Genomic DNA, 26,267 nt, shown 5'->3' with positions numbered 1-26,267 from the left:
CATATCCATGAGGGGAGTACATTCATGAGATCCTTTTACAGACAGAAGGAGACACCAAAGAGCAATGTGTGTTCTCCACCTGCCTGGGCACCATACACCTGTGAGCCAGGCATGTGCTTTTAAACTTCTCCATCCACAGACAACTGAAAACTGTGGGCTTTTTTTCTATATTGGTATAATGTTCCCTCTTACTCTCCTAGGAATTATTTCACACATTCCCCATGCTCCTCACACCTCCTCTGCCCACTTTCCTCCTGCTGATAATTTACTGAACTTGCTCATCTTCCTATTCACACACCAGCCTTGCCTCCCAGAGCTGTGGAGAAGCTGTTTGTGCTTCAAAGCCCCCACACTGATTCCTGTTTCTCCTGCCAAAGGACTTTGCATCTGCAATCACACCCCCTAAACACACACTCTCCTGCATCTCAGTTTATCCTCCTATCAGATTATTTCCATCAGAATATAAGCAAACCTGCCCAACATGAACAACTTCCCACTTCCCCCTCACTCAGTCCACTGAACCTACACTCCCCCTCCCACTGCTTATTCTCTCCAAGGATGTTACTGCCTCTGGGTCTTTGCACCTGCTGTTCCCTCTCCTGGAAACAGGCTTCTCCCAGACTTCAGTCCCTTTTCCAAGAGGTCATTCCTATTAATTCCATTTAAAGTAGCATTGCACTCTACCATCTATTTCTATTGTCTTATCCTCTTTTTTCTTCTGAGGAGGAGTCACTTACTGCTTCTTTCTTCCTGTCATCTTTATTGGCTTGTATGTACCCTGAGCCAGGAACTTGTTCACTGCCTAGAAAGGGATCTAACACAGGGTAGGCATTTAATATGTATTCACTTAGTTAATAAGTTTAAGTGGCACAAACTATTTTGTTACTCATCTGAAGGACCATGCCAAAAAGCAATTAAAAATTTGATTAGTGATGGGGTGAAGGAATAGCCACAGATGTGGACTGTGTGCATGCGTGTGTAATTTTACCTTTAATGCCAGAAGCTGAAGTCCTGATTTCAACGAAAGCAAACAGGAAACTGCTGACTGATGCCTGTGTGACTGAACTCATCAGGAAGCACGCTGTAACTAAATCGAGATCGCTTTTTCTCCTCTACTGAAAATCTGCTAGTTCTATCCCCCAAGGGCCTCCCAGAACCACCTGCCTGCTCTGGCTCAGAGGCACCATCCATGCTTAACTCAGCTTCCTGATCTTTGGCTGGAGCCTCCCCAGTTTCAGGGACTCTCTGGTACAACTTTCCTTGCTTATCTTTCCATCACAGACAAATCAAAGAAGAAAATGATGCTCGCTCTTCTGGCCACAACATGCTTCTTCATCGTGAGTTCTTGCCATTCCAAAGAGGTTTCCCAGGCAACCACGCCTCCCTCTCCTAATCTACTCCACCCATCACACCTGGCCCCTGTGATCAATGCCTTGTTATTTTGACAATTTTACAGAAATAGGTTCCCCAACAACCTTTAATTAAAGTTATTAAATACTGTGTTCCAAGTGCATATGGTTTATTTCATGTAGTCCTCAGAATCTTTATAAACTGAGAGGTATTGTACGGATGATAAAACTAAGGCTCAGAGAGGTTAAATAACTCACTCAAAGTCACGCCCGTAGAAAGGGATGCTTTCAAAGAGAGCCCAACTGATTCCAAGCCCTGCTCTTAATTGTGTTGTATCAGCTGATTCCTTCTTGAAAGAACCCAAGAAGTTCTTTCTGTAAGTTTTTGAAAATCTATATGTACTGGTTTCCATATAGTCCTCTTCCTTCTACTTCTCCCTCTATTCTCTTGTTCCTATGTGTTGTGTTGGCATTTTACTGGCAATAAGGAGTTGCTTGGTAACTCTACTTGCATGTAAGTGGTCTGCGCTGAAACCCAGGTTTACGAGGTTGGCCAGGCCACATTTACGCCTGGCCACTCCACACCCCAAACCCAAAGCATTTCCTCTTTAGAGCTTCATCCCAAAGCCCGGACTTACAAAACACATCTGCCCTGAGAGCTTATTCATTCCACCATAGACTAATGACCTGCTAAGAGTCAGATACTATCCTGACCTGACTCATTCCTCAGACCACATTTTTTCTTCTCATTTCTTTTTGATACTATTTTAATCTCATTCCGAAATAATTATACTCATTTACTGTTTCATTTTCCCATTGTCCGATTTCCCTCAACTATTTTGTTCATCCTTTTGAATTTCCTCTCTCCTCTAAATTTTTTGAGGACCAGAAAGCATCTAAATACCTACAAAAAATATATAATGAAGTATTTATAAATTCTGGAAAGGACATAGAGTTCTCATAAAAGGATAACATTCAAACTAGGAAACAACTAGCAGCACGGCTTTCTGAGTTCCTCGGACACACCAAGCATGTCCTGCCTTGTCCCTGTTGATTCTTCCACTTGTGGAACACACCTGCCCACCCTCCTCACGGGGCTCACTTCCTCTCACCCCTCAACTCTCTGCACATCAACACCTCCTTACACAAGCTTTGCCATCTGCTCAACCTAAAGAAGCTTCCCTTCATTAATTGCCATCATGATCCTGTTTATTCTCTCCAAGACACAATAACAATCTATAATTATTGCACATGTTCACTAATTGGTTGCAGACTCCCCATAGCATGTTAGCTCCATGTAGGTGGGAACCTTTCCCGCTGTGTTTGAAATTGTATTCCCAGCTCACAATATCCCCCTCCTCTGTGCTTGGCACATAGATGTCAATAAATATTACACACCGATGCATACACACGTGTGTTTCCAGGTAGCAGTTATTTCCTTAGAAGATAAGAATCTGTGATAGAGATCATCCACAAAAGACATTCTACCAGCTTCGGTCAAGCTTCCAGGTGTTGAGCTGGTGAATGAGGACAATGAGCCAATCGGAAAGTGACATTCAAGACCTCATTCATTTACAGGGAGCACTACAGGCAAGAAAAAGGTGTCTGCTCCTCAGAGCTCTATTTTTCCCCTTGCAATGGCACCAGACAAGGGTCAGATGACAGGAGAACTATCTCAACTGCCCAGGTGCCCCAAACAAAATGCTCCCACCTTTCTGTGGGCCCAGAGGGAGGGGATGAGGAGAAGAAAAGGAACAGGAGTAGAAAAGCACTGAGGCAGAGTGGGGGAAAGTGCCTCAGTCACCGCATCCCCAAAAGAGCTCTTAGTGGAGGCCCCCAGCAAGTGCCCACATGTGCAGCCTTTGAATAGAGGTTCCTGGGCTGAAAATGCAGATAGGTGCATGAGCGTGGCTGGTCCAGAGGGGACTGAATCCTTGACTGCAGCTCCCTCCAGCAAACTGCCATGCACTCACCATACTCACCATGTACAAGGCTGGCATGGGGAGACTGCATCCACCGTAAGGCCTGCCAGTCAGAGCCTCCTAACTGCCTGTGGTTGACCTAAGAAATCATACATGCAATTTTGACCTAGAGACAGACTCCTTGCCCACCTCCTTAAAAGTCACTTCTGTGGTGCAGCACACTTGCAAAGGCCATCGTTTTCTACAGCCAATCTCAATCCTTTGTGTTGCACTATTACATGACCCTTTTATTTTATGAAGATGGAGAACCACTGGTTACAAAGATGTCAGTAATAGTTTCGAAGACCCTTGGTTAGTCAAAGCAGTTCTGCTGTGATTTATTTCAGCTATTGTAAAATTCTCCTAAGTTATTACATATAGCAACTGTCATTATAGTGAAAACATCACCTCTGAACCAAGGCAAGTAATTGATCAAAGAAAAATGAGGTTGCTGGTAACTCCAAGTGTGTGAGGGGTACAGAAAGTTACGTCTAAGCCAGCATGGTGCTCAGTGAGAACGAACAACAATTTCATCAGGTCCGGGCATTGCTATTAGAGAGAATGACTTCAATAGCTGTATTTTTATTTAAAAGTCTATTAAGTTGACCTAAAAGATAATGAAATAAAACAAAAAAAAAATCAAGTAGTTTACAGCAACTTTACAAAGAGATTTTCCCAATGAGGTCTCCCAGCATTTTCTGCTAATTTTTCTGGCCTGTTAAAAACATTCAATACCAGTGTCCCTTTAAAGATACATTAAGTGATTAGCTCTCACAATGACACAGAGAAACTGCTTAGAAACAGATGGAACACGTAGGAAAATTGAAAGCCTGAAACTAGTGTTCTCATCAAATCACTATGCAAATGCCATTAAGGGGATCTTTGCCACCCATGCCTTTTGTGCACCCAAATCCTCAGCAATGCTCAGTCACTGCAGAGCCAAGCTCAGGACACAAGGAATCAGACTTTTCATTTAACTGTCCCACTGGTGCTCCCCCCGATGCAGCCCCAGAGTCCTCACCCGTGAGGGAATCATCCTACCACTGGGCTCTGTGCAAAAAGGGATCCAGGTTTCATGGGTACCCCAAATCCCCAAACTGCCAACATCCTTACTTTATGCCCCCTTGACATGTTCTTCATTTGTAAGGATACCCCACTGTGGGTGATCCTTAAACAGATGTTCAGCCAAGGCTCTCCTCATTCTATTTAGGGAGTACACTTTGAGTTATCGGATGGCAAAGTCTCAAAAGCAGAGACCCTACAACTGCCCAGCGAGCCTCGTGCAGCGCCCCCTCCCTCCCTCTGCCACACACAGATAACGCTCACTCACTGAATGGACAAGAAATACTGCAGACTGACCGAGAGACTGTGTATCTCACTGAAACCTAAAGTTACCACTGCGGACTGAATATTTGTGTCTCCCCCACCAAAAACATTCATATGTTGAGACCTAACTGCCTAGACGATGGTATTAGGATGAGAGCTCCACTTGCATGAATGGAATTTGTGCCTGTATGAAAGAGGCCCCACAGAGATGCCTCATCCCTCCCACCACGTGAGGACACACAAACAGACCCCAGTCTAAGAGGTGGGTCCTCGGACACCGAATCTGCCCATACCTTGATTTGCTGGCCTCCAGAACTGTGAGAATAAATTTCTGTTGTTCGTAAGCTACCCAGTCTATAGTATTTTGTTACGACAGACTGAACAGACTAAGATAGGGCTGTGAAAACAAAATACCACCAACTGCGTGGCTTAGAAGAGAAATTTATTGTCTCATAGGTCTGGAAGCTATAGGTCTAAGATCAAGCTGTCAGCAGGACCATGCTCCCTCAGAAACCTGTGAAGGAATGATCCTTCCTTGCCTCTTCCAGCTCTGGAGGCCAAGACCTAGTCATTGGACTTAGCCACTGTATCAGACACGTTTACTTCGAAATCCAACACATCTAAAGGCAGGCAGGTGAAATTCAGGTACTCATTTTGTTGAACAGAACCTCCATCAAGGTGTCGGTGTAAGAGGAAAACTCTATGCTGGTGCTGCCCTTTGGATGTTTCTTCAAAGAGCACTATGTAGCGTCTACAACAAGCTGCCACAGGGGAAACAGATGTGCACAGGAAAGGTGGCCCCGCCCTTAGCTCATGATCTAATAAGGATACAGACATGAAACTAAATGGCTCCAAGGGGATAAATGAAATTAGTGAGGCAGTGCAAAATTTGGCTGAAACTCTAGAGGGAGGAGTAGTTAGCATGGCAGAGGCAGCACAGTAGGTAGGAATGTGAAACCAGCAGCCAGAGCACCTGGCTCTTCTATATGCTAGCTGTGTGATCTTGAAAAAAAATCATTTAACCTCCTCTCTGTGCTTCAGTTTCCTTATATTTAAAATGAACATGCTCAGGACTTTCAGGCAAGATGGTGGCATAGGTAGATATGCTTTGCTTCCTCACACAACCACACAAGGACCACAACAAGTTAAAAAAAAAAACAGAACTGCCAGAAAGTTGAACTGTATGGAAGTCCAACAATGAAGGAATTAAAGAAGAAACATTCATCCAGATTGGTAGGAGGGGCAGAGACAGGCAGCCAGGAGAGAGAGGATGCAAGGCAAGAGGGTGGCTGGTGGAGTAGCCCACATTCACATGTGGATAAAACGGGAAGAACAACAGGGAAGCAAGATAGACCACACAACACAGGGTTCCAGCACGGGGAACTAAAGCCTCAAAACCTCTGGCTGTNGGCAAGATGGTGGCATAGGTAGATATGCTTTGCTTCCTCACACAACCACACAAGGACCACAACAAGTTAAAAAAAAAAACAGAACTGCCAGAAAGTTGAACTGTATGGAAGTCCAACAATGAAGGAATTAAAGAAGAAACATTCATCCAGATTGGTAGGAGGGGCAGAGACAGGCAGCCAGGAGAGAGAGGATACAAGGCAAGAGGGTGGCTGGTGGAGTAGCCCACATTCACATGTGGATAAAACGGGAAGAACAACAGGGAAGCAAGATAGACCACACAACCCAGCGTTCCAGCACGGGGAACTAAAGCCTCAAAACCTCTGGCTGTAAAACCTGTGGGGGTTGTGGTGGCAGAGAAACTACCAGTCTCACAGGAGAGTTTGGAAGGCCCCACAGGCTCCTAGAATGTACACAAACCAACCCACTCAGGAATTAACAAGAAAGGTTCAATTTACTTGTGGTTAGTGGGGGAAGTGACTGAAAGGTGGCAGAGAGCCAAGCAAGCAGCATCGTTCCCTCTCTGACCCCTCGCCCACCACATGGTGCCACAATGCAGAGAAGTGGATTGCCCCATCCTGGCAAATACCTATGCCTCTACCCCTTACAACATAACAGGTGCACCGAGACAAAGAAACATGGCCCCAATGAAAGAACAGAGCAAAACTCAAGAAAAAGAATTAAGTGATGAGAAGATAGCCAACCTATCAGATGCACAGTTCAAAAACACTGGCAATCAGGATGCTCACAGAAATGGTTGAGTATGGTCACAAAATAGAGGAGGAAGTCTAGGCAATGAAAAGGAAAATATACAGGGAACCAACAGTGAAGGGAAGGAAACCAGGACTCAAATCCATGGTTTGGATCAGAAGGAAGCAATAAACATTCAACTGGAACAGAATGAAGAAACAAGAATTCAAAAAAAAAAATGAGGACAGGCTTATACACCTCCAGGACAACTTTAAACATTCCAACATCTGAATCACAGGGATGCCAAAAGGAGAAGAGGAAGAGCAAGAAATTAAAAACTTATCTGAACATATAATGGGGGAAAATAATGGGGAGAACTTCCCCAAATTGGCAAAGGAAATAGACGTCCAGGAAGCTCAGAGTCCCAAAGAAGTAGAACCCAAGGAAGCACACACCAAGGCACATCATAATTACATTACCTAAGATTAAAGAGGAGAGAAGCTTAAAAGCAGCAAGAGACAATGAGACAGTTTTCCCTACCAAGGAGTTCCCATAAGACTATCAGCTGATTTTTCAAAAGAAACCTTGCAGGTAAGAAGGGGCTGGAAAGAAGTATTCCAAGTTATGAAAGGCAAGGACCTACATCCAAGATCACTCTATCCAGCAAAACTATCATTTAGAATGGAAGGGCAGATAAAGTGCTTCCCAGATATGGTCAAGTTAAAAAAGTTCATATAATGAACTCCTTTGTCAGCAAACCCTAATTATATAAAATGTTAAAGGGACTTATCTAAAAAAGAAGATAAAAAATATGGACAGTAAAATTACAACAAAATCATAACTATTAACAATGAACCTAAAAAACAAAGACGAATTAAGCAAACAACTAGAACAGGAACAGAATCACAGAAATGGAGATCACCAGGAGGGTTATCAGTGGGAAGGTAGAGGGGGGAGAATGGGGGAAAGGGAACAGGAAATAAGAAGCATAAATGATAGGTACAAAAGAGATAGGGCAAGGTTAAAAATAGTATGGGAAATGGGGAAGCCAAAAAACTCATATATGCAACCCATGAACATGAACTAAAGGGGTGGGAATGCTGAAATAAAGGGGTTTGCAGGTGGAGGAGCATAAAGGGGAGAAGAGGATGAGACAACTGTAATAGCACAATCAATAAAATATACTTAAAAATAAATAAAATGAACATTCTCAGAGTACCTCTTTTGTAAATTATTGTGAGGGTTAAGAAGTCAGTACATGTAAGGTGCTTAAGAACAGTGCCGAACATCAGTGTTCTGTGTGTGTGTTAAATTAATACCCTGCACTAACAGGGGAGCAAGTTCCCTGGCTGCTAAGTTATCTCCCTCTCACCACTTTACCTCCTTTACTTGGTATTGCTCCTACACACAGTATGTACAGTTTATGGTGCAACTTGGAAGCAATGGAGAATTACTTCTTCTCCCCACTTTTCACAGTTAAGATGTATACAGATGATCTAATTTAAACCCATATTTCTCTCTAGCTAATATTTATTTATTATTCCTCATCTGTTTTCTGAGCATCTAAAATGGGAAAACCACTGAGGGAAAACAATATGCTTATGACATTGAGGAACTGGCAAGACATGGGACTCAATGAGTTGGCTTTCCCCGGGGCAGGTTCCACCCTGTTGGCATGAGGTATCTAATAAAGCCCTGCTGGCTCACACAAACAGCTCTATTTTGTGAGGCAGAAAAAGGCACCCTGCCTCTGAGCAGTTACAGCCTTGCCCAGGCTGGATTTCAGCCTCCACTTGCCCCTTGGCCAGGAACCCATGTACACAGCACATCAGAGGCAGTTCCAATGACTGAGATCAGCGAGGTACCACGTAATAAATCCTTTCCTCACTAGACAAATGATTCCAGAATGTCAAGCAAGAGTTAATATAGGTTTCATGAAAATCCAAATCTCAACCAGAAATAAATTTATGATCTGGAAGGATGTATATTATCACCAAAATTAACCTTAAAAAGTTAATATGTTCCTTCAAAACATGTTACTTTAGCTGGTGGGAAATGTGTCCCTACATAAATAATATCTAAACTAGTTATTAAATAGCATCAAAACAATTTAACATTGCTATTTTATAGAAAGTTATGGAAGTCTTTATGTTTGTGGATTATTTAAAATGCCAAATATGTTCAGTATATAATGTACATTTCATCATTAAAATAATGTGTACTCAAAATGTTTAAATAACAGTTGTGACAAATCATTTTTGTAGCTTACCACTTTAGAAGTTTTACCTAAGAATTTTTTCACTCCATGAAAAAAACGCATTCATTGGGCACTGTGTGCCAAGAAACGTACTATGCGATTTTTATCCTCCCACTAAACCTGTGAGATAGATATTATTATTAATCCTGTTTTATATATGAGGACATGGAAATTATGCAATTTTCTAAGGTCAGAGACCAGGTAGAGTTNAAATATGTTCAGTATATAATGTACATTTCATCATTAAAATAATGTGTACTCAAAATGTTTAAATAACAGTTGTGACAAATCATTTTTGTAGCTTACCACTTTAGAAGTTTTACCTAAGAATTTTTTCACTCCATGAAAAAAACGCATTCATTGGGCACTGTGTGCCAAGAAATGTACTATGCAATTTTTATCCTCCCACTAAACCTGTGAGATAGATATTATTATTAATCCTGTTTTATATATGAGGACATGGAGATTATGCAGTTTGCCAAGGTCAGAGACCAGGTAAAGTTAGAATTCAAACTCATGTCCACAGAATTACAGAGCCAGGGTTTTCTACCTCTAAGTGAGAATGGCTTGATAATACGGACAGCGAGGTGATAATATATTTTCCCTCATAAGAGTTTCCTTGGCCTTTAAAGAAAATTAGGCTAAAAATAAATGAGTCACGTACAGAAAGGTTATGTCTGGGTCATCTAGCATGGTGCCTGGGCACGTAGGAGCCACTTAATAAATGTTGTGAATAAGTGAATGAGTTAAAAAATAATAATGAAGTTCTACAAAATGGAAGAAAATTAAGCACATATAATGCTGTATATAAAAAATTGTAAAGAATTTACCAAAAAAATTATGGCAAGGTCATAGAATATAAAATCAATATTCAAAAATCAACTGCATTTCTAATGTGCATGTGTATGCATACACGAATTAGTAGATCAACAAACACTTCCTAGCTCTGTCCACTGAAAGGGTCTACGTTGACATGCCAGTAACAAATGAGCTCCGCTCACATACAGATCTTTGTTATACCACAGTCCATCAAAAGACAAACAAACAAAACAAAACAGAGCTCCTTGGAAAAATAGTTGGTTCCAAGGCCAGAGAAAAGCAAATAAAAATGATGCTGGAACATCTTGTGGTACTAGAAAGTAAGAAAGCACTTTTAAAAAAAATGTGACTGTATCATCAAAAGTGGCAGGGGAGGGAGCTTCAAGGATCTGTCCACGCAATGATGCAAAAATTAATCTGGCAAAAATTGTCAGAATAAAATTTTTCAGAACTCTCTAATATGTTAAAAAACCTACAAAAACCTATAATCAGTGAACTTGAAGATAAGTCCATTGAAATTATTCTGCTTGGGGAGGAGANTAAAAATGATGCTGGAACATCTTGTGGTACTAGAAAGTAAGAAAGCACTTTTAAAAAAAATGTGACTGTATCATCAAAAGTGGCAGGGGAGGGAGCTTCAAGGATCTGTCCACGCAATGATGCAAAAATTAATCTGGCAAAAATTGTCAGAATAAAATTTTTCAGAACTCTCTAATATGTTAAGAAACCTACAAAAACCTATAATCAGTGAACTTGAAGATAAGTCCATTGAAATTATTCTGCTTGAGGAGGAGAAGAAAAAAAGAATAATGAAAAATAAACAAAGTCCACAGGACCTGTGGGAGAAAATAAAGTGGACGAACATATACATTACCAGGGCATCAGAAGAAGAGAAGACAGAGAAAGACAGAAGAGGGTGTTTGAAGCAATAATGGATGAAACTTCCCAAATTTGATGAAGGACATGAATTTACACATCCAAGAAATTCATCAAATTCCAAGATGGGTAAACTCAAAGAGATCTACACTAAAACATGTTATAATCAAACTGTCAAAAGACAAAGAGAAAATCTTGTAAAAGCAAGAGAGAAGCAATTCATTACACACAATGGATCCTCAATAAGATTAACAGCCTATTTTTCATTGGAGCCATGAAAGCCGGAGGCAGTAAGATGGCATTTATTTATTTATTTTAATCCTCACCCTCGGGCATTTTGTCCATTGCTTTTAAAGAGAGAGGAAGGGAGAGAGAAAGATATTGATGCAACAGAGAAGCATCGATTGGTTGCCTCCCATATGTGTCCATACTGGGGACTGGCACCGGGATCAGGAATCATACACATCTAGACTGGGGGTCGCACACACCCACACCCAGACGGGGGATTGAACCCACAATCTAGGTATGTACCTCGATGGGGACTCAAACCAGCAACCCTTCAGTTACAGGACAACACTCCAACCAACTGAGCCACGCTGGCCACAGCAAGACATTTAAAGTGCTCCAAGTTAAAAAAAAAAAAAAAGATCAGTCAAGAATTCTGTAAGTGGTAAGAATGAAATCTTAACCATTTACAACACTGTGAATGGATCTAGAAGGTATTATGCTAAGTGAAATTAGTCAGAGAAAGACAATACCAAATGATTTCACTTATATGTGGGATCTAAAGAACAAACTAAACACACAAAATTAAAACAACCTCATAGATACAAAGAACAGATTGATGGTTGGCAGAGGGAAGGAGGGCTAGGGCACTGGGTAAAAAAAAACTGAAGGGATTAAGAAGTACAACTAGGTAGTTACAAAATGGTCACAGGACTATAAAGCACAGCACAGAGAATATATTCAATAATGTTGTAATAACGATGTATGGTCCAGGTTGGTAATGAAACTATCAGGGAGAACACTGTAAAGTATATGATTGTCTAACCACTATGTTATATACCTGAAATGAATACAAAATAACACTAATATACACTACAATTGAAAATTTTTTTCAAAAGAATTCCACAAGTGGTAAAATTCTCCTTCAAAAATAAGGAAGAAACCAGAACATCCCCAAAGAAACAAAAGCTGAAGAAGTTTGCTGCTGGTAGACCTGGCTTATAAGAAATCCTAAGGGCAGTCCTTCAAATCAAAATAAAAGGACACTACACAGTAACTAAAGCCATACACCGAAATGAAGAACACGAGTAGTGCTAACCATTTAGATAAATATAAAAGCCAGCATTATTGTATTTTTTACATGATTTAAAAGGCAAATACATAGAACAGTAATTATACTGCATTTAGGATGTTAATTGTAATTGCCACAGTAACCACAAAGAAAATAACTAAAGATGCATAGAAAAGGAGATCAAAATGGTACATTAAAAGAAAAAAATAAGTACAAAGGAAGATAGTATCAGAGGAATTGAGGGACCAAAAAGATGTAAGACAGGAAAAAGTAATATCAAACTGACAGAAGTAAGCCCTACTTTATCAATAATCACTTTAAGTGTAAATGGATTAAAGTTAAATGGACTAAACTTACCAATTAAAAGGCAGAGGTTGGAAGAATGATTTTTTTTGAAATTTTAAAAAATATATCTTATTTATTATGCCATTACAGTTGTCCCATTTCCCCCCCTTCATTCCCCTCCACTCTGCATTCCTCCCTTTAGTTCATGTCCACTCTCACAAGTTCTTCAGTTTCTGCATTTCCCATACTATTCTTGCCCTCCCCCTACTTTCTACCTACTGTCCATGCTACTTATTCTCTGTACCTTCTCCCCTCTTCTCCTCCTCCCACTCCCTTGTTGCTAACCCTCCATGTGATCTCCATTTCTATGGTTTCGCTCCTGATCTAGCTGTCTTCTTAGTTTGCTTTTGTTTTAGGTGTGGTTGTTAATAGCTGTGAGTTTACTGTCCTTTCATTGTTCACATTTTTTATCTTCTTTTTCTTAGATAAGTCCCTTTAAAATTTCATATAATAAGGGCTTGGTGATGATAAACTCCTTGAATTTGACCTTATCTGAGAAGCACTTTATCTGCCCTTCCATTCTAAATGAAAGCTTTGCTGGACAGAGCAATCTTGGATTTAGGTCTTTGGATTTCATGACTTGGAATACTTCTTTCTAGCCCCTTCTTGCCTGGAAGGAGTCTTTTGAGAAATCAGCTGACAGTCCGATGGGAACTCTTTTGTTGGTGACTGTCCCCTTATCTCTTTCTGCTTCTAGAATTTTCTCCTTCATTTTAATCTTGGGTAATGTAATTAGGATGTGCCTTGGTGTGTTCCTTCTTAGGTCCACCTTCTTTGGGACTCTCTGAGCTTCCTAGACTTCCTGGAAGTCTATTTCCTTTGCCAGACTGGGGAATTTCTCCTTTATTATTTGTTCAAATAAGTTTTCCACTCATGGATGCCTCTTTCCCACTTCTGGTACCCCTATAATTCGGATGTTGGAATGTTTAAAGATGTCCTGGAGGTTCCTAAGCCTCTCCTCATTTTTTTTTAATTCTTATTTCTTTATTCTTTTCTGGTTGGATGTTTCTTTCTTCCTTCTGGTCCACTCCATTGATTTGAGTCCCAGTTTCCTTTCCATCACTATTGGTTCCCTGTGCATTTTCCTTCATTTCACTTAGTGTAGCCTTCATTTTTTCATCTAATCTGTGACTAAAATCAACCAGTCTGTGAGCATCCTGATCACCAGTATTTTGAACTGTGCATCTGATAGGTTGGCTGTCTCTTTGTCACTTAGAAGTATTGGCTCTGGGTCTTTGAGCTGTTCTTCTGCTTGAGCCCTAATGTTTTGGTCTGTTTACACCTGTTACATATGAGGGGCAGAGGCTTAGGTGTTCACCAGGGTGGGTCAATCCAGTCACTGGGGTGGGACCATTGAGGGAGAAATTGCATTTTTTCTGCTCTCTCTCAGATTTTGGTCCCCTCTGCCACTTCGCACAAGCAAATTGGGCCCTTCTGGTGCTGGTTCCCAGGTGGGTGGGCTTGTGTACATTCTAGGACCCTGTGGGTCTCTCCAACAAACTCTCCTGTGAGGCTGGGAGCCTCTCCCCTGGCACCTCAACCCCCGAAAGTTTTTCCAATTGGTGCTTTTAGGTTTTATTTCCCAGCACTGGGGCCCTGTGTTTTGCAGTCTGTCTCACTGTCCATTTTTTCACCTGGTTTATCTGTGCATGAATGTGTGACCATGATCAGCCAGTTGCCTTGTGCCCTCACCAGGTCTGCCCATTGCCACCCCACGCCTGGGATCTGCCAACCACCACCTGAGCACCTGGGTTGGTCGGGCAGCCATCGCTTTTTCCAGCTGCAACCCCTCTCTGCCGGCCACCGACTCTGCCCCTCTTACGGGTCTGGATGAATGGTTCTTTGTTGTCAGACTATCGTACAGTTCAATTTTCTGTCTGCTTTAGTTGTGTTTTTGTTTCTAAATCTTTATTGTCCTCAAATTTGGTTGTGCGAGAAGATACAGTATTTCCACCTACACCTCCATCTTGGCCAGAAGTCTGGATTTTCAAAAGTGATCCAAATCTATGCTGTCTGCTAGAGATTCACTTTAGATCCAAAAACATAAATAAGTTGAAAGTCAAAGGATAAGAAAAAATTTTCCAAGCAAACAGGAACCAAAGGAGAGCTGGGGTGGCTACACTAGTGTCAGATGAAACAGAAAATCAGAAAGGGTACAGTTCAGACTTTACAGTTGAAATCGTTACAAGAGATGAAGATGGACATTACACATTGATAAAAGACCCAATTCATCACGAAGATACAGCAACTGAAATACAGCTGCACCAAACAAAGGAGCCTCAAGTATATGGAGAGAAGAATTTGAGAGAACGGAAGGAAGAAACAGATCCACAATAATAGTTGGAGATGTCAATACCCTACTTTGAATAATGACAGTTTCTCAAAAACTTAAACAGAAACTTACTATATGATCTAGCAATTTGACTGGTAGGAATCAACCCCAGAAAACTGAAAACATATGTCCACACAGAGATTTGTTTGGGACTGTTCATAGCAGCACTGCATGTAATAGCCAAAACCCAGAAACAATGCAGATATTCATCAACTAGTGAGTGAGTGGATAAAGAGAATGAGGTAAAGCCATATAATGGAATGCTATTTTCTACAATAAAAAGGAAGAAGCTACCAACTCATGCAACAATATGAACTTCAAAATTATCACGTTAAGTGAGAAAAATCAGACACAAAAGACCATATATGTTGTATTATTCCATTTATATGAATTTCCAGAAGTGGCAAATCTTTACAGACAGAAATCAGCCCAGTGAAGATATGTCCAGAGACTGATCGCACAGGCACAAGAGAACATTTGGGGCTGAAGAAAACATGCTAAAATGAGATTCTAGTGTTAACTGTACTCTATAAATTTACACTTACAGTAGATGCATGTTTTGGTATTTAAATTATGCCTCAATAAAGCTGTTTAAAATGACTCATGCTTCAATCTAGTTTTGGTAAAATTGAAAGATGTGATGAAAACATGTAGTCTTTCACATTCATATGTGCACTAAAGATGTAAAACACACAGCTATCTTTTTGTCATAATTTAGGTACCAGCTTTTATAAATAAAAGGCTGAAATTAATAATATTTTGTCCTCTCCTTTCCCTATGACTGTATATTTCTTTTTCTCAGATTAAATAATCCATACTCAATGTCACAGGTAATTCAGAACATGAAGAATTGGATTGGGAAAAATACATTTTTTGTTTCTTTTTCTGTAAAATGGCTCTAGTAGCACTTAGTTGTCTTTAACTTCATTGAAAACAATTTTGTTAAACTGTATTGTGACAGCTGCCATATCAGTATACATTTAAAAAAAACTTACCAAAATTGGTGAACTTTTGTATAGCCATTTTAATATTGAAGATAGAAGAAAATAAATGACATTTTCAGCATATTATGCTTTAGTATTACAAGAAAGTTAAAAATAGATTTGTGCAGTGTATGGAGATCATATTGTGACTGATTGAATCTGTCAAAAATGATTTGAGAAGTTTCCTGCTGGAGATTTCTTGTTGGACAATGCTCCACAGTCAGGTAGAGAAGATGAAGTTGATAGCAATCAAATTAAGAGATTAATCAAGAACAATTAGCCTTATACCACACAGGAGATAACCAATCTCCTGTGTGATTACCAATGTCCTGTGTGATTATTGATCAAAATATTCAAATCAATAAAGTTATTGGTGAAAATGAAAAATATGTCTTCTATTTTATGGAAAAAACTAAACAGACTTTTTTGGCCAACCCAACAGAATCTTGTACATCAAGGACTGAACATGCCCAGTTCCAACTGTTCCCCAGCAACCCTGACGGGCCTTCGGCTCCAATAGCCTGTAATTGGTTGAGGAACAAAGTACTGAGGTGCTAGTATGTGAAATCACATTTCTTCACTGGTAAGTGAATTTGGCTTTTCAAAGGAAAACATTTATGTCTGTCTACTTCAAATGATTTGTACATAAACTTTCATTGCTAATCCTTGGCTAATGTCCACAAACACAGAACAACTATTAGGAAAATTGTTTTTTAAAAAACAATCCCTCATTCATTCTTAAATTGATGACTATAAGTCATTGGCTTGAAGTCTCAAAATAACTCATCATTAATCATCATTACACATATATCAATGGATGTAGTAAAAGTCTTCGATTTCCCAGTCCTTGCCCAAGATTCTCACATCACTTTCACAAAGGAAAAGGCCCGTGTTGAAGTTAACAAATGGTTCTCTTTCATGATAGTTCTACAAACAGAACGTTAGTAAAACTGAGTTTCCTGTTTATGGCAATTAGTCCAAGTTACACAAACACGCAAGTGAGACTGCTTTGCGGCAAGTGCTCTCACTGCTAGCCATAAGTCGTGTGTGTGCTTCTCCATCAATACCATTCAGGTTAGATACACGTTCCTGTGCACACAGCAATCAGTAATTAAGGAACATGTAAAAGATGTGTTGAACTGTCAATGTACAAAATCAAGACCATTAGTTTGGTAGATATGTGCATTTCATTCCTTGTGAGTATATAGTATTTGTGACAAGCAAAACAAAACAAAAAATTATATTTTAGACACAGCCTTCTACTTCTTTATAGCCTTAAACTGTACCTTTGTTCTATCAACCTTTATTTTTTTAGTATTTATTTTTAAAGTATATTTTGTTGATTATGCTATTATACTTGTCCCATTTTTTTCTTCCCTTTATTCCCCTCTGCCCTGAATCCCTCTCCCACCAGCATTTCCCCATCTTAGTTCATGTCCATTGGTCAAACATACAAGTCCTTCAGCTTCTCCATTTCCCATACTATTCTTAACCTCCCTCTATTTTATACCTACCATTTATACCTCCTACTCCCTATAACTTTTCTCCCATTCTGCCCTCCTCCCCCTCCCTGCTGATAACCCTCCATGTGGTCTCCATTTCTGTGAATCTGTTCCTGTTCTAGTTGTTTGCTTAGTTTGTTTTGGTTTTTGTTTTTTTAGGTTTGGTTGTTGATAATTGTGAGTTTGTTATCATCTTACTGTTCATGTTTTTTATCATTTTCTTTCTCTTAGATAAGTCCCTTTAATGTTTTGTATAATAAAGGCTTGGTGATGATGAACTCCTTTAATTTTACTTTGTCTGGGAAGCACTTTATCTGCCCTTCCATTCTAAATGATAGCTTTGCTGTATAGAGTAATCTTAGATGTAGGTCCTTGCCTTTCATGACTTTGAATACTTCTTTCCAGCCCCTTCTTACCCACAAGGTTTCTTTTGAGAAATCAGCTGATAATTTTTTGGGAACTCCTTGGTAGGTAAGACTGTCTTCTTTTCTCTTGCCACTTTTAAGATTCTCTCCTTATCTTTAATCTTGGGTAATGTAATTACGATGTGCCTTGGTGTGTGCTTCCTTGGGTCCCACTTGTTTGGGACTCTGAACTTCCTGGACTTCTTGAAAATCTATTTCCTTTTCCAATTTGAGGAAGTTTTTCCCATTATTTTCCCCCATTATTTGTTCAAATAAGTTTTTAATTTCTTGCTCTTCCTCTTCTCCTTCTGGCTACCCCTATGCTTTAGATGTTGGAATGTTTAAAGTTGTCCTGGAAGTTTATAAGCCCCTCCTCATTTTTTTTTAATTCTTCTGTCTTCGTTCTACTCTGGTTTAACATTTATTTCTACCTTCTGGTCCAAACCATTGATCTGAGTCCTGGTTTCCTTCCCTTCACTGTTGCTTCCCTGTATATTTCCCTTTATTTCACTTTGGGTAGCCTTCACTTCTTCCTCTATGTTGTGACCATACTCAACCATTTCTGTGAGCATCCTGATTACCAGTGTTATGAACTCTGCATCTGATAGGTTGGCCATCTCTTTGCCACTTAGTCGTATTTTTTTCTGGATCTTTGATCTGTTCTTTCATTTGGACCACACTTTTTTTGTCTCAGTGCACCTGTTACATAGTAAGGGGCAGTGCCTTACATATTCACCAGGGCAGGGCAACCTACTTCTCTGGATTATGGTACTGTATATAGAGTAGGGGTCTGAGAGGGAGCAGTGCCTCTCATTCAGCTCTTGGCTGGCTTTTAGTCACTTCTCCCACTACCCACAAGCAAATTGAGCCCTTCTGGTTCTGATTCCCAGGTGGGTGGGTTTATGTGCATTCTAGGACCCTGTGGGTCTCTCCTGTGAGGCTGGGAGTTTCTCCTGTTGCCTCAATCCCCACAGGTTTTTTCAGTCAGAGGTTTTGAGGCTTTATTTTCCCATGCTGGAACCCTGGGTCATGTGGTCTGTTTTGCTCCCCAGTTGTTCCTCCTGGTTCACCTGCATGCAAATGTGGGGCCACCCAGTCCTCCAGTCACCGCCTTGCCACCAGTCCTCTCCAGCCCAGCTGCCCATCTCCGTTCCTCCTACTAGCCTGGATCAATGTTTCTCCTTTAATTACTTGGTTGTCAGACTTCCATACAGTTCAATTTTCTGACAGTTCTGGTTATTTTCTGTTTTTAAATTTGTTCTTGTACTTCTTTTGGTTGTGTGAGGAGGCAAAGTGTATCTACCTATGCCTCCATGTTGGCCGGAGGTCTTCTATTCTGCCATCCTTTCATTCAATATTTTCTGAGCACCTATATTAGTCCAGGCTTTATGCTAAGCACTGGAGATACAGATGTAAACCAGACAGACAGGGTCCCCAAATGAGAGAGCTCTCGAATGCCAAAAACTTAATGTCTGAGCAGTAACAGGTATATATAATCTTATTTCATGAATATTAAATCCGTAAAGCACAGAGAACATTTTTCACACAACAAACAATATTCAGACTTTTAAAACACCCTGCCTGTTGACACATGTTACCTTTTAAGTATCAGCATTGTTACCAAGTACGGACCATAAACTGAAGTTTTATTGTAAGATGTGATTTTATTCATTTTTTGTATTTTTTGAAAAATCTTTCTGACCTGAAATTCTCAAGCCTGACTGGCCCCAAAGACTTATTTTTAGGAAATTCAATGAAACAGAATTATTTTAGTTAACTCTTCTTCATTTCCCATCTTGAGCAGGCTCAAGGCACAACCATTTCCCATCACTCAGGCACAACCAATTGAATAATCACAGTTTCTCTTCCCTTCTCCCACCCATCATCCACCACCCCTCATGTCTCTGAAAGGCAGATCTGTATAAGCAACTGCCAAAACTGGCTGTCACAGTGTCTAATAGTCTGGCCTCTGGAACTTGGCTTCCTTTTCTGGTCTCTGACACACTTCTCATTACATGAGACCCTCTCACACCAACAGTCGGTGCCTCTTCCCAAGCCCTCATCTCTGAAAGCAAAAAGCACTATTCAGCAGAGCTCTTGTTCACCTCTCATTTTCAGGGAAGCACAAAACTTTAATTCCTGATGGCACTTTTTTCCTACAAGATACACCCTGGCCTAGAAACAGTCCCTTCCTACTCTATCTAGGACTTTGAACCCAGTTTTAATGACCTATTCTGGAAATTCAATCAGGAACAGGAAACACGGCTTTTCTGGACCTCCAAAAACAATAGTATCAAACTATGAACACAATAAAAAATACCAGTTGGGGGGAAAGGGATGGCCCATTCCTAGGCAGACCTGAAGGAGAGGAGTTGGTTGAAATTTTCTTCAATTTCTTCCTTCTCCTTGTCTCTACTCTCCCCATAATTAGAACAATTCTCTCCAAAGTTGGGTGTGCCAGGGAATCCAGTGGGTGCAAGAAGTGAATATTGAGTTCTCTCTACACTTATCTTACTGACAAATAAGAAATTTGATATTACTAATATTTAATATACAGGTTGCTTAGGGATCTTCACTCAGTCCACAAGTCTGCTGATCGCAAGTCACCAATGGCCCTGAATGTCTGTTCAAGGGAAGAGGAGGGGTTCCACCACGCTATCGTCTAACCATGGTGCTCGAAGCTTACGTGTGCCCAGTGAAGTATACATGGGGATTCTATTCTTCTGAGTAGAATGGTTACGATCTTGTACTGAAATGGGGAGTGACCAAGAAAGTCTTTTGACTACACAGGCTGGTTATCTCATGGTAAATTACTTAAAGACCTTTTAAATTTAAAGGTGACGCTTGTTTCACAAAAATTCTAAATTTGCTGACTTTTTCTGGGATGGCAAATGGCTGCCAGTAATATACTACCTGACAGATATTTACAAAACAATAGAGGCACTTGCTCTGTTCTGTCAAAAATCAAAGTTGTTTTAACAATGCATAAAAAAGCAAATACTGTTCTTACAAACTGTCTGCTTTGGAAAGAGCAATTTTGAAAAATATATGTTTGGAAATGTGTCATCTTCTATTGCTAAAAATATGGGAGTATGACTCTAAAAGTTCTGATAGTTACACATTTTTAAAGCATGGAAATGGAATTTTATAACACATTCTAATATTTTCCAAAAGAGGATTTGCAGTGTCTTTCGAATCTATTGTTCGAAACATTAAAATACATCTTCCTACCAGGAAGTACTGAATGCCACTTGAAAGGCAAACATTTACTGGCCAAGTTTCTACTTTAAAAGATTTTAGAATAATTGAAGGTTGGGGCGGAAAAATGAGTAGAATGATTTAGTGAAGTCAGATAGCATGAGACCTGTGCAGTCACACAGGGTCCCACTTATAGAATGTCCCCTCTCTTAGTTTAGTGCTCTATCACTGACTTCAAAGTCTTAATGTTTTAATGAGAGGGTTCACATTTCCATTCTACACCCGACTTCCTAAACTATGTAGTTGGTTCTGGAGCTCAGTCAAGGCAATTCTTCCATTTGAATCTACATATTTTTTGAGATATCTTTTCGGCTGTGACAATCACTAAATTTATAGTATTACTATAAAACCACTTTGAATTGTTTCATAAATGCTAAACTAAACACACGAAAAATAATTACCGACATTATTACTTTTGTATATTTGTATATTTATAGTTATACACAATCACAGGTAATATATCCAGAGAAAGCAAAATTATTTTGATCTTTTAATAAAATGAAAAGTATTTTCATCATTATCTTCCTTTTACATTTCTATAGTTGTATGTTTAAAGTAGACACAATGTATTAATAAAGTAACACATGCATGTAATTTATAAATAAATAAACACGCATCGGCACTGCATGTTCAACAATTTGTCATTTATGCCAGTTCATAGTCAAAAGACTTTCTAAATGTCTCAGTGATTATCTTCCACTTCTGGAGCCAAGCTCCAAAATTACTCCCCCTTCCGGCAATATTTTCCTATTTCTCAGCAATAATTCCGAGCAGCTGAGGAGAGCAGTTACAGCTTAGTGTAAAGCGCCTTTAGGAATCAGGACGGGGTTCGAATTCAGCTGCCCTGTGTTATGACTCAGGCGCGTTTCTTAACCTGCGCACTCGATCCAGTTCCCAGCGCTGTCGTTAGGATCTTGTGTAAAGACCTGGCACACCGTCATTCACATGCTCATTAAGCACCACAAACTCCATCCTTTACACCTGGCGTTAGCGGTGAGCGCCTCGTTGGGCTCTGAGCGCCCGATCTATTTCAAGTCTTATTTGGTTCAATGATTCTGGGTGGTGGCAATTCAGGCAGGGGAGTGAAGAGCACCTTTTCGTTGACATCAGAGTGATACTACTGATAAAACCTAAAAGTTCTCTCTTAAAATAATACACCGCGCAAGCTAACTGCGACCAGCTTCTCGTAAGGAAGCAGGGGAGATAAAGTGCCTTGAAGGAGGGACGCCAGGGGAAGCCAGGGGAACTCACGCGGAGCCTGGCCGGTAGCCACGCGGCTGACGATCAAGTCCGATCTGGACAGCGGTTCCCTGCATCCCTCGAGCGCAGCTTCGGACTTTCTCCTCCGCTCGCCCACACCTGACCCCGGCCTTCATCCACCCAGCGGGCTTTACCCATCCCCGCCTCGGGCAGCGCGAAGACAAGGGCAGGGCTCCCAAAGGATCTCCAGCGAGACCCCGCGCGCACCTCCCGGGGTTGCCAGCCCGCGCGGGAGTTGAGGGAGTCCTTCCCGGCCTCCAGGGTTCGCTAGCGCGAGCAGGGAAAGGACCCGATTCCTTTGCCCCTGGTGGCTGACCCGCGCGCGGAGGGAGCCCGTCCCCGGTTCCCCGCCGCCCCTCACCCTCTCCCCGGACTTCACCTGGATAGTGTGGCCTCTGCCCGGGGCGATGGGCCCCCCTACCAACTTGCAGTAGAGTTCTGGCCGGGGCCTCGTGCCACCGCCGGGCTCTGGCTCCCCGCAGGTGGCGGTGGCCCAAATCCTCGCCGCCTCGGCCAGGTTGAAGTAGGGCGGGTGCAGGCTGAGCCCGGCCGCGGCTGGGAGTCCCCGGGCGGCCGCGCACACGGCGGGCAGCAGGAGCAGCAGCTGCGGGACCGGCCGCGGTACCCAACCCCGAGCGCGCGCGGCCGCAGCCATCCCTCTGCGCGCGGCCCTCACTCTCGGCTGCCCGCGGAGGGGCCGCGGCGGGGAAGGGCTCCGCTGGCCAGACAGCACAGTCTTCCCGCGGACTCGCGGGCGCAGCCCTGGAGCCCGCAGCGCGGGGGCAGCTAGTCTCCTGTGGAATGTGCAGCGGCGGGAACCGGCACCGCCGGATCAGGAACTGACAGCGCCCAGCCTCGGGCCAGCAGACGGCGTCTCCGCCAGCGCTCTGAGCGCTGCGAACTTCGCGGGCGGGGAAGGCGAAAGGCGTTCCCGGGCTCCCACCCTGTTGGCTCAAGCCGGGGCCCCGACAGCCCCAACTGCCCAAAACAAAGTCAGGTATTTCTCCTCTCTAGGTACGCACGGTCTCAGGCCAGTAAGAAAAGCCAGCTCCGAACCTTTGACAAGGGAGAAGGAGGCTTGCGGCGATTTTGAATGAGACAACAGGGAAAGGGCCACTGCCTGCAGAACTTACTGCGATTTCCCAGACAAGCCTCAACTGACCGAAGACAAGTCCTGTTGATTCTTAAACATCAGGCCCCTGTGGCCCTGCAGCCATATACCGAGTGTGGGAGCAAAGGAGCCCACAGGGAATTGTGATAGCAGAAGGAACACATTTAAGAGACAGCCAATAGTGGAAGTTGTAGTTCACCAAACTGGACAAGCGCTCTGGAGGAAATCCTTTTAGATGTCCAATCTGCTAAGTTTTACAGATAAACTGGGAGATGTTGAGTGAAATACTCGAGCTGTCAAGGTGACCTCAGGGTACAGGACACTGCCATAGGGGCTGGGGCGTGGCCTCCGATGCAGGAGCACCTCGCCAAAACACAGCCCACACAGGCAGGCCTGCTTAGAAGAAAATGGAGGAGGGAGTCGTAGCTGTGGGTTGCGTGGGCAGAAGTGCCCCCGAGGGAGTAGGACAGGGGGTGTGAAGCAAGGAGCAAAACACCGGAAGGGGAAGCTATACAGACTGATACATTGATGGCCTAAGAGATCAAAGTGTTTAAATCAAAAAGCACCTTAACTAAACAAAAATGGAAAACAGATGACAGAGGTGACTTAGAGAATTAAAAGACGCAGGATTAATGACTTTAATATATAAACTGCTTTTGCAAAACAATTAGAAAAAGCTGAACACTCATGACTAAGAAACCTAACACAATTCACAGAAAATACGTTTTAAGATAATAAACGCATGAAAAAATATTTGACCTTTCTGGAAACTGAAATGCAAGCAAAGCACCAATGAGACTCATCTTTCACTGTTCAAACTACCAAGGAGGTTTTCAAATAAAAACTAAGGTTGAAGAGAAGTCAATGAATCAAGTATCTCACCCTTGGTAGAAGTGAAAACCTTGTAACCGTTCTGGAAGTCACTTTTTTCAGGGCTTACCAAATGACTGCAATGCACATCTGCTTTGTCCTCACAGTTCCACTTCAGAGATTTATATATTATACAGGAAATAATTCAGGAAGTTTGCAAGCAGTTAATGGCAAGAAGTTATCAGAGCTATTTATAACTTTTTTAAGTTTAAAAGAATCTAAATGTCCAACAATAAAGAGGTAATCAAATATAAATTGTGGTATATTGACATAGAAAAGTATTATGAAGTCATTAAAGTGATCTTATAGAAGTATATACTTCTATACCATCATATAAGTATTCATAGAAATTATACACTTCCGTAACATGTTCACAATATTTTAACATAAAAAGGATATAAAGTCATATATGTACAAAAATTTATTGCATTTCTAAAAACTAGCAATAAATAATCCAAAAAGTAAAGTTAAGAATAATTCTATTTAGGATACAATAATAAAAGAACAACATTTTTAAGAATAAATTTAACAAAACAAGTGTAAGACTTGTGCAATGAAAGCTATAGAACATCTCTGAAAGTACTTAAAAGAAGATTAAAAACAAGTGAAAAGACATGCTATGTTCATGGATTGGGAGATAATAGTTTAAATGGTAATATTCCCAAAATCAACCTACATGTTCAACACAATTCTTATGAAATTTTTTTCCAGGAATTGATACGCTGATTCTAAAATTTATGTGGAACTACAGAGGACCCAGAATAGCCAAAACAGTCCTAAAATAAAAAGAACAAAGTGAATTTTCTTATTCACACTTTCTGATTTCAAAACTTAACACAAACTTACAGTAATCAAGACAGTATGGTACTGGCATAAGAATAAACATATAGATCACTGGAATAGTATTGGGAGTTCATGAATAACCCCTTACATCAACGGTCACTTCATTTTTACCACTTTGAATATTGCCAAGAAATGGAGCTAGAACAACTGGCTATCCACATGCAAAAGAATCAAGCTGGATGCCTACCTCACACCATAAACAAAAATTAACTCACAATGTATTAAAGACCTAAATGTAACCGCTAACATTATGAAACTCAGTTAAAGAAATAGCAGTAAGTCTTTCTGTTCTTAATTTGGCAGGGTTCTCTTACATATGAAATCAAAAGCATACAAAAGAAAAAAATTAATTGAACCTCATTAAATTTAAAATTTTTTATGCTTCAAAGAACACCATAAAAAATGAAAAGGCAACCCAAAGAATGGAAGAAAATATTTGTAAATCGTATAATGATAAGAGACTCAAATCCAGATCTAACTCAATCATGAAAGATAATTAAATGATGGACAAGGAATCTTAATAGACATTTTTTCAAAGGAGATATAAAAGTGGCCAATGAGCACATAGAAAGACGGTCAACATCATTAGTCATTAGGAAAATGCAAATCAACACCACAATGAGATGTCACTTCACACCAATTTTAGGATGACTATAATCTAAAAGATAATAAGTGTCAGTGAGGATGTGAAGAAATTGGAACCCTTATACATTGCTGGTGGAAATGAACATAATGCAGACCCTTTGGGAAACAATTCAGTTCTCAAAAACTTAAACATAATGTTACCATGTCTCCTTCAATAAATGCTTCTATTTTTCATATTACATGGCTGGATACCTTCCAGACAGACCTCATCTATATTAAATAGATGTATTTTAAGTATAGATCTATACTTAAGTATAGATCTATACTTAAAAGATCTATATTACTAAGTATAGATCTATACTTAATAGATCTATATTAAGTATATGTGAGCCCTGGCTGGTGTAGCTCAATGGATTAAGCGCAGGCCTGTGAACCAGAGGATCACAGTTCGATTCCCACTCAGGGCACATGTCTGGGTTGCAGGCCAGTTCCCAGCAGGGGACCCACGAGAGGCAACCATACATGGATATTTCTCTCCCTCCATCCTTCCCTTCCCCTCTAAACATAAATAAATACAATCTTTTTTAAAAGTATATGTGAATATGTGCACAAACATGTGCATGCACAAGTATAGTGTGTGTGTGTGTGTGTGTAAGCAGACTCAGGAGATTTTGAAAGCTACTCAATAGGATAGCCAAGAGTGGATGCATGGGGTGTCGAGAAGAGCATTTTGTTTATTTTCTTTTTGCTTGTCTGTATATTTTTAACCTTTCCAGTAATGAAACTACATTG

The 26,267-nt window shown here is 40.9% G+C and overlaps 1 protein-coding gene across 1 annotated transcript in view; it reads right to left on the bottom strand.

Moving 5' to 3' along the window:
* The window catches only part of LAMA3 (laminin subunit alpha 3), a 255,409-nt gene extending 232,525 nt beyond the window's left edge, over window positions 1-22,884 (bottom strand). Inside the window, exon 1 of the mRNA XM_037031991.1 lies at window positions 22,446-22,884. Within this exon, the coding sequence (XP_036887886.1) occupies window positions 22,446-22,721 (276 nt within the window). The 5' untranslated portion in view covers window positions 22,722-22,884. The remainder of the gene's footprint in view (window positions 1-22,445) is intronic.
* Window positions 22,885-26,267: the final 3,383 nt, after the last annotated feature.

The sequence above is a fragment of the Sturnira hondurensis genome, unplaced genomic scaffold (genome assembly GCF_014824575.4).
Source record: "Sturnira hondurensis isolate 20B ecotype Veracruz unplaced genomic scaffold, ASM1482457v3 Scaffold0001872, whole genome shotgun sequence".
Classification (NCBI taxonomy): domain Eukaryota; kingdom Metazoa; phylum Chordata; class Mammalia; order Chiroptera; family Phyllostomidae; genus Sturnira; species Sturnira hondurensis.
The sequence above is the reverse complement of the archived record's forward strand: the minus strand, read 5'-3'. Positions and strand labels throughout refer to the sequence as shown.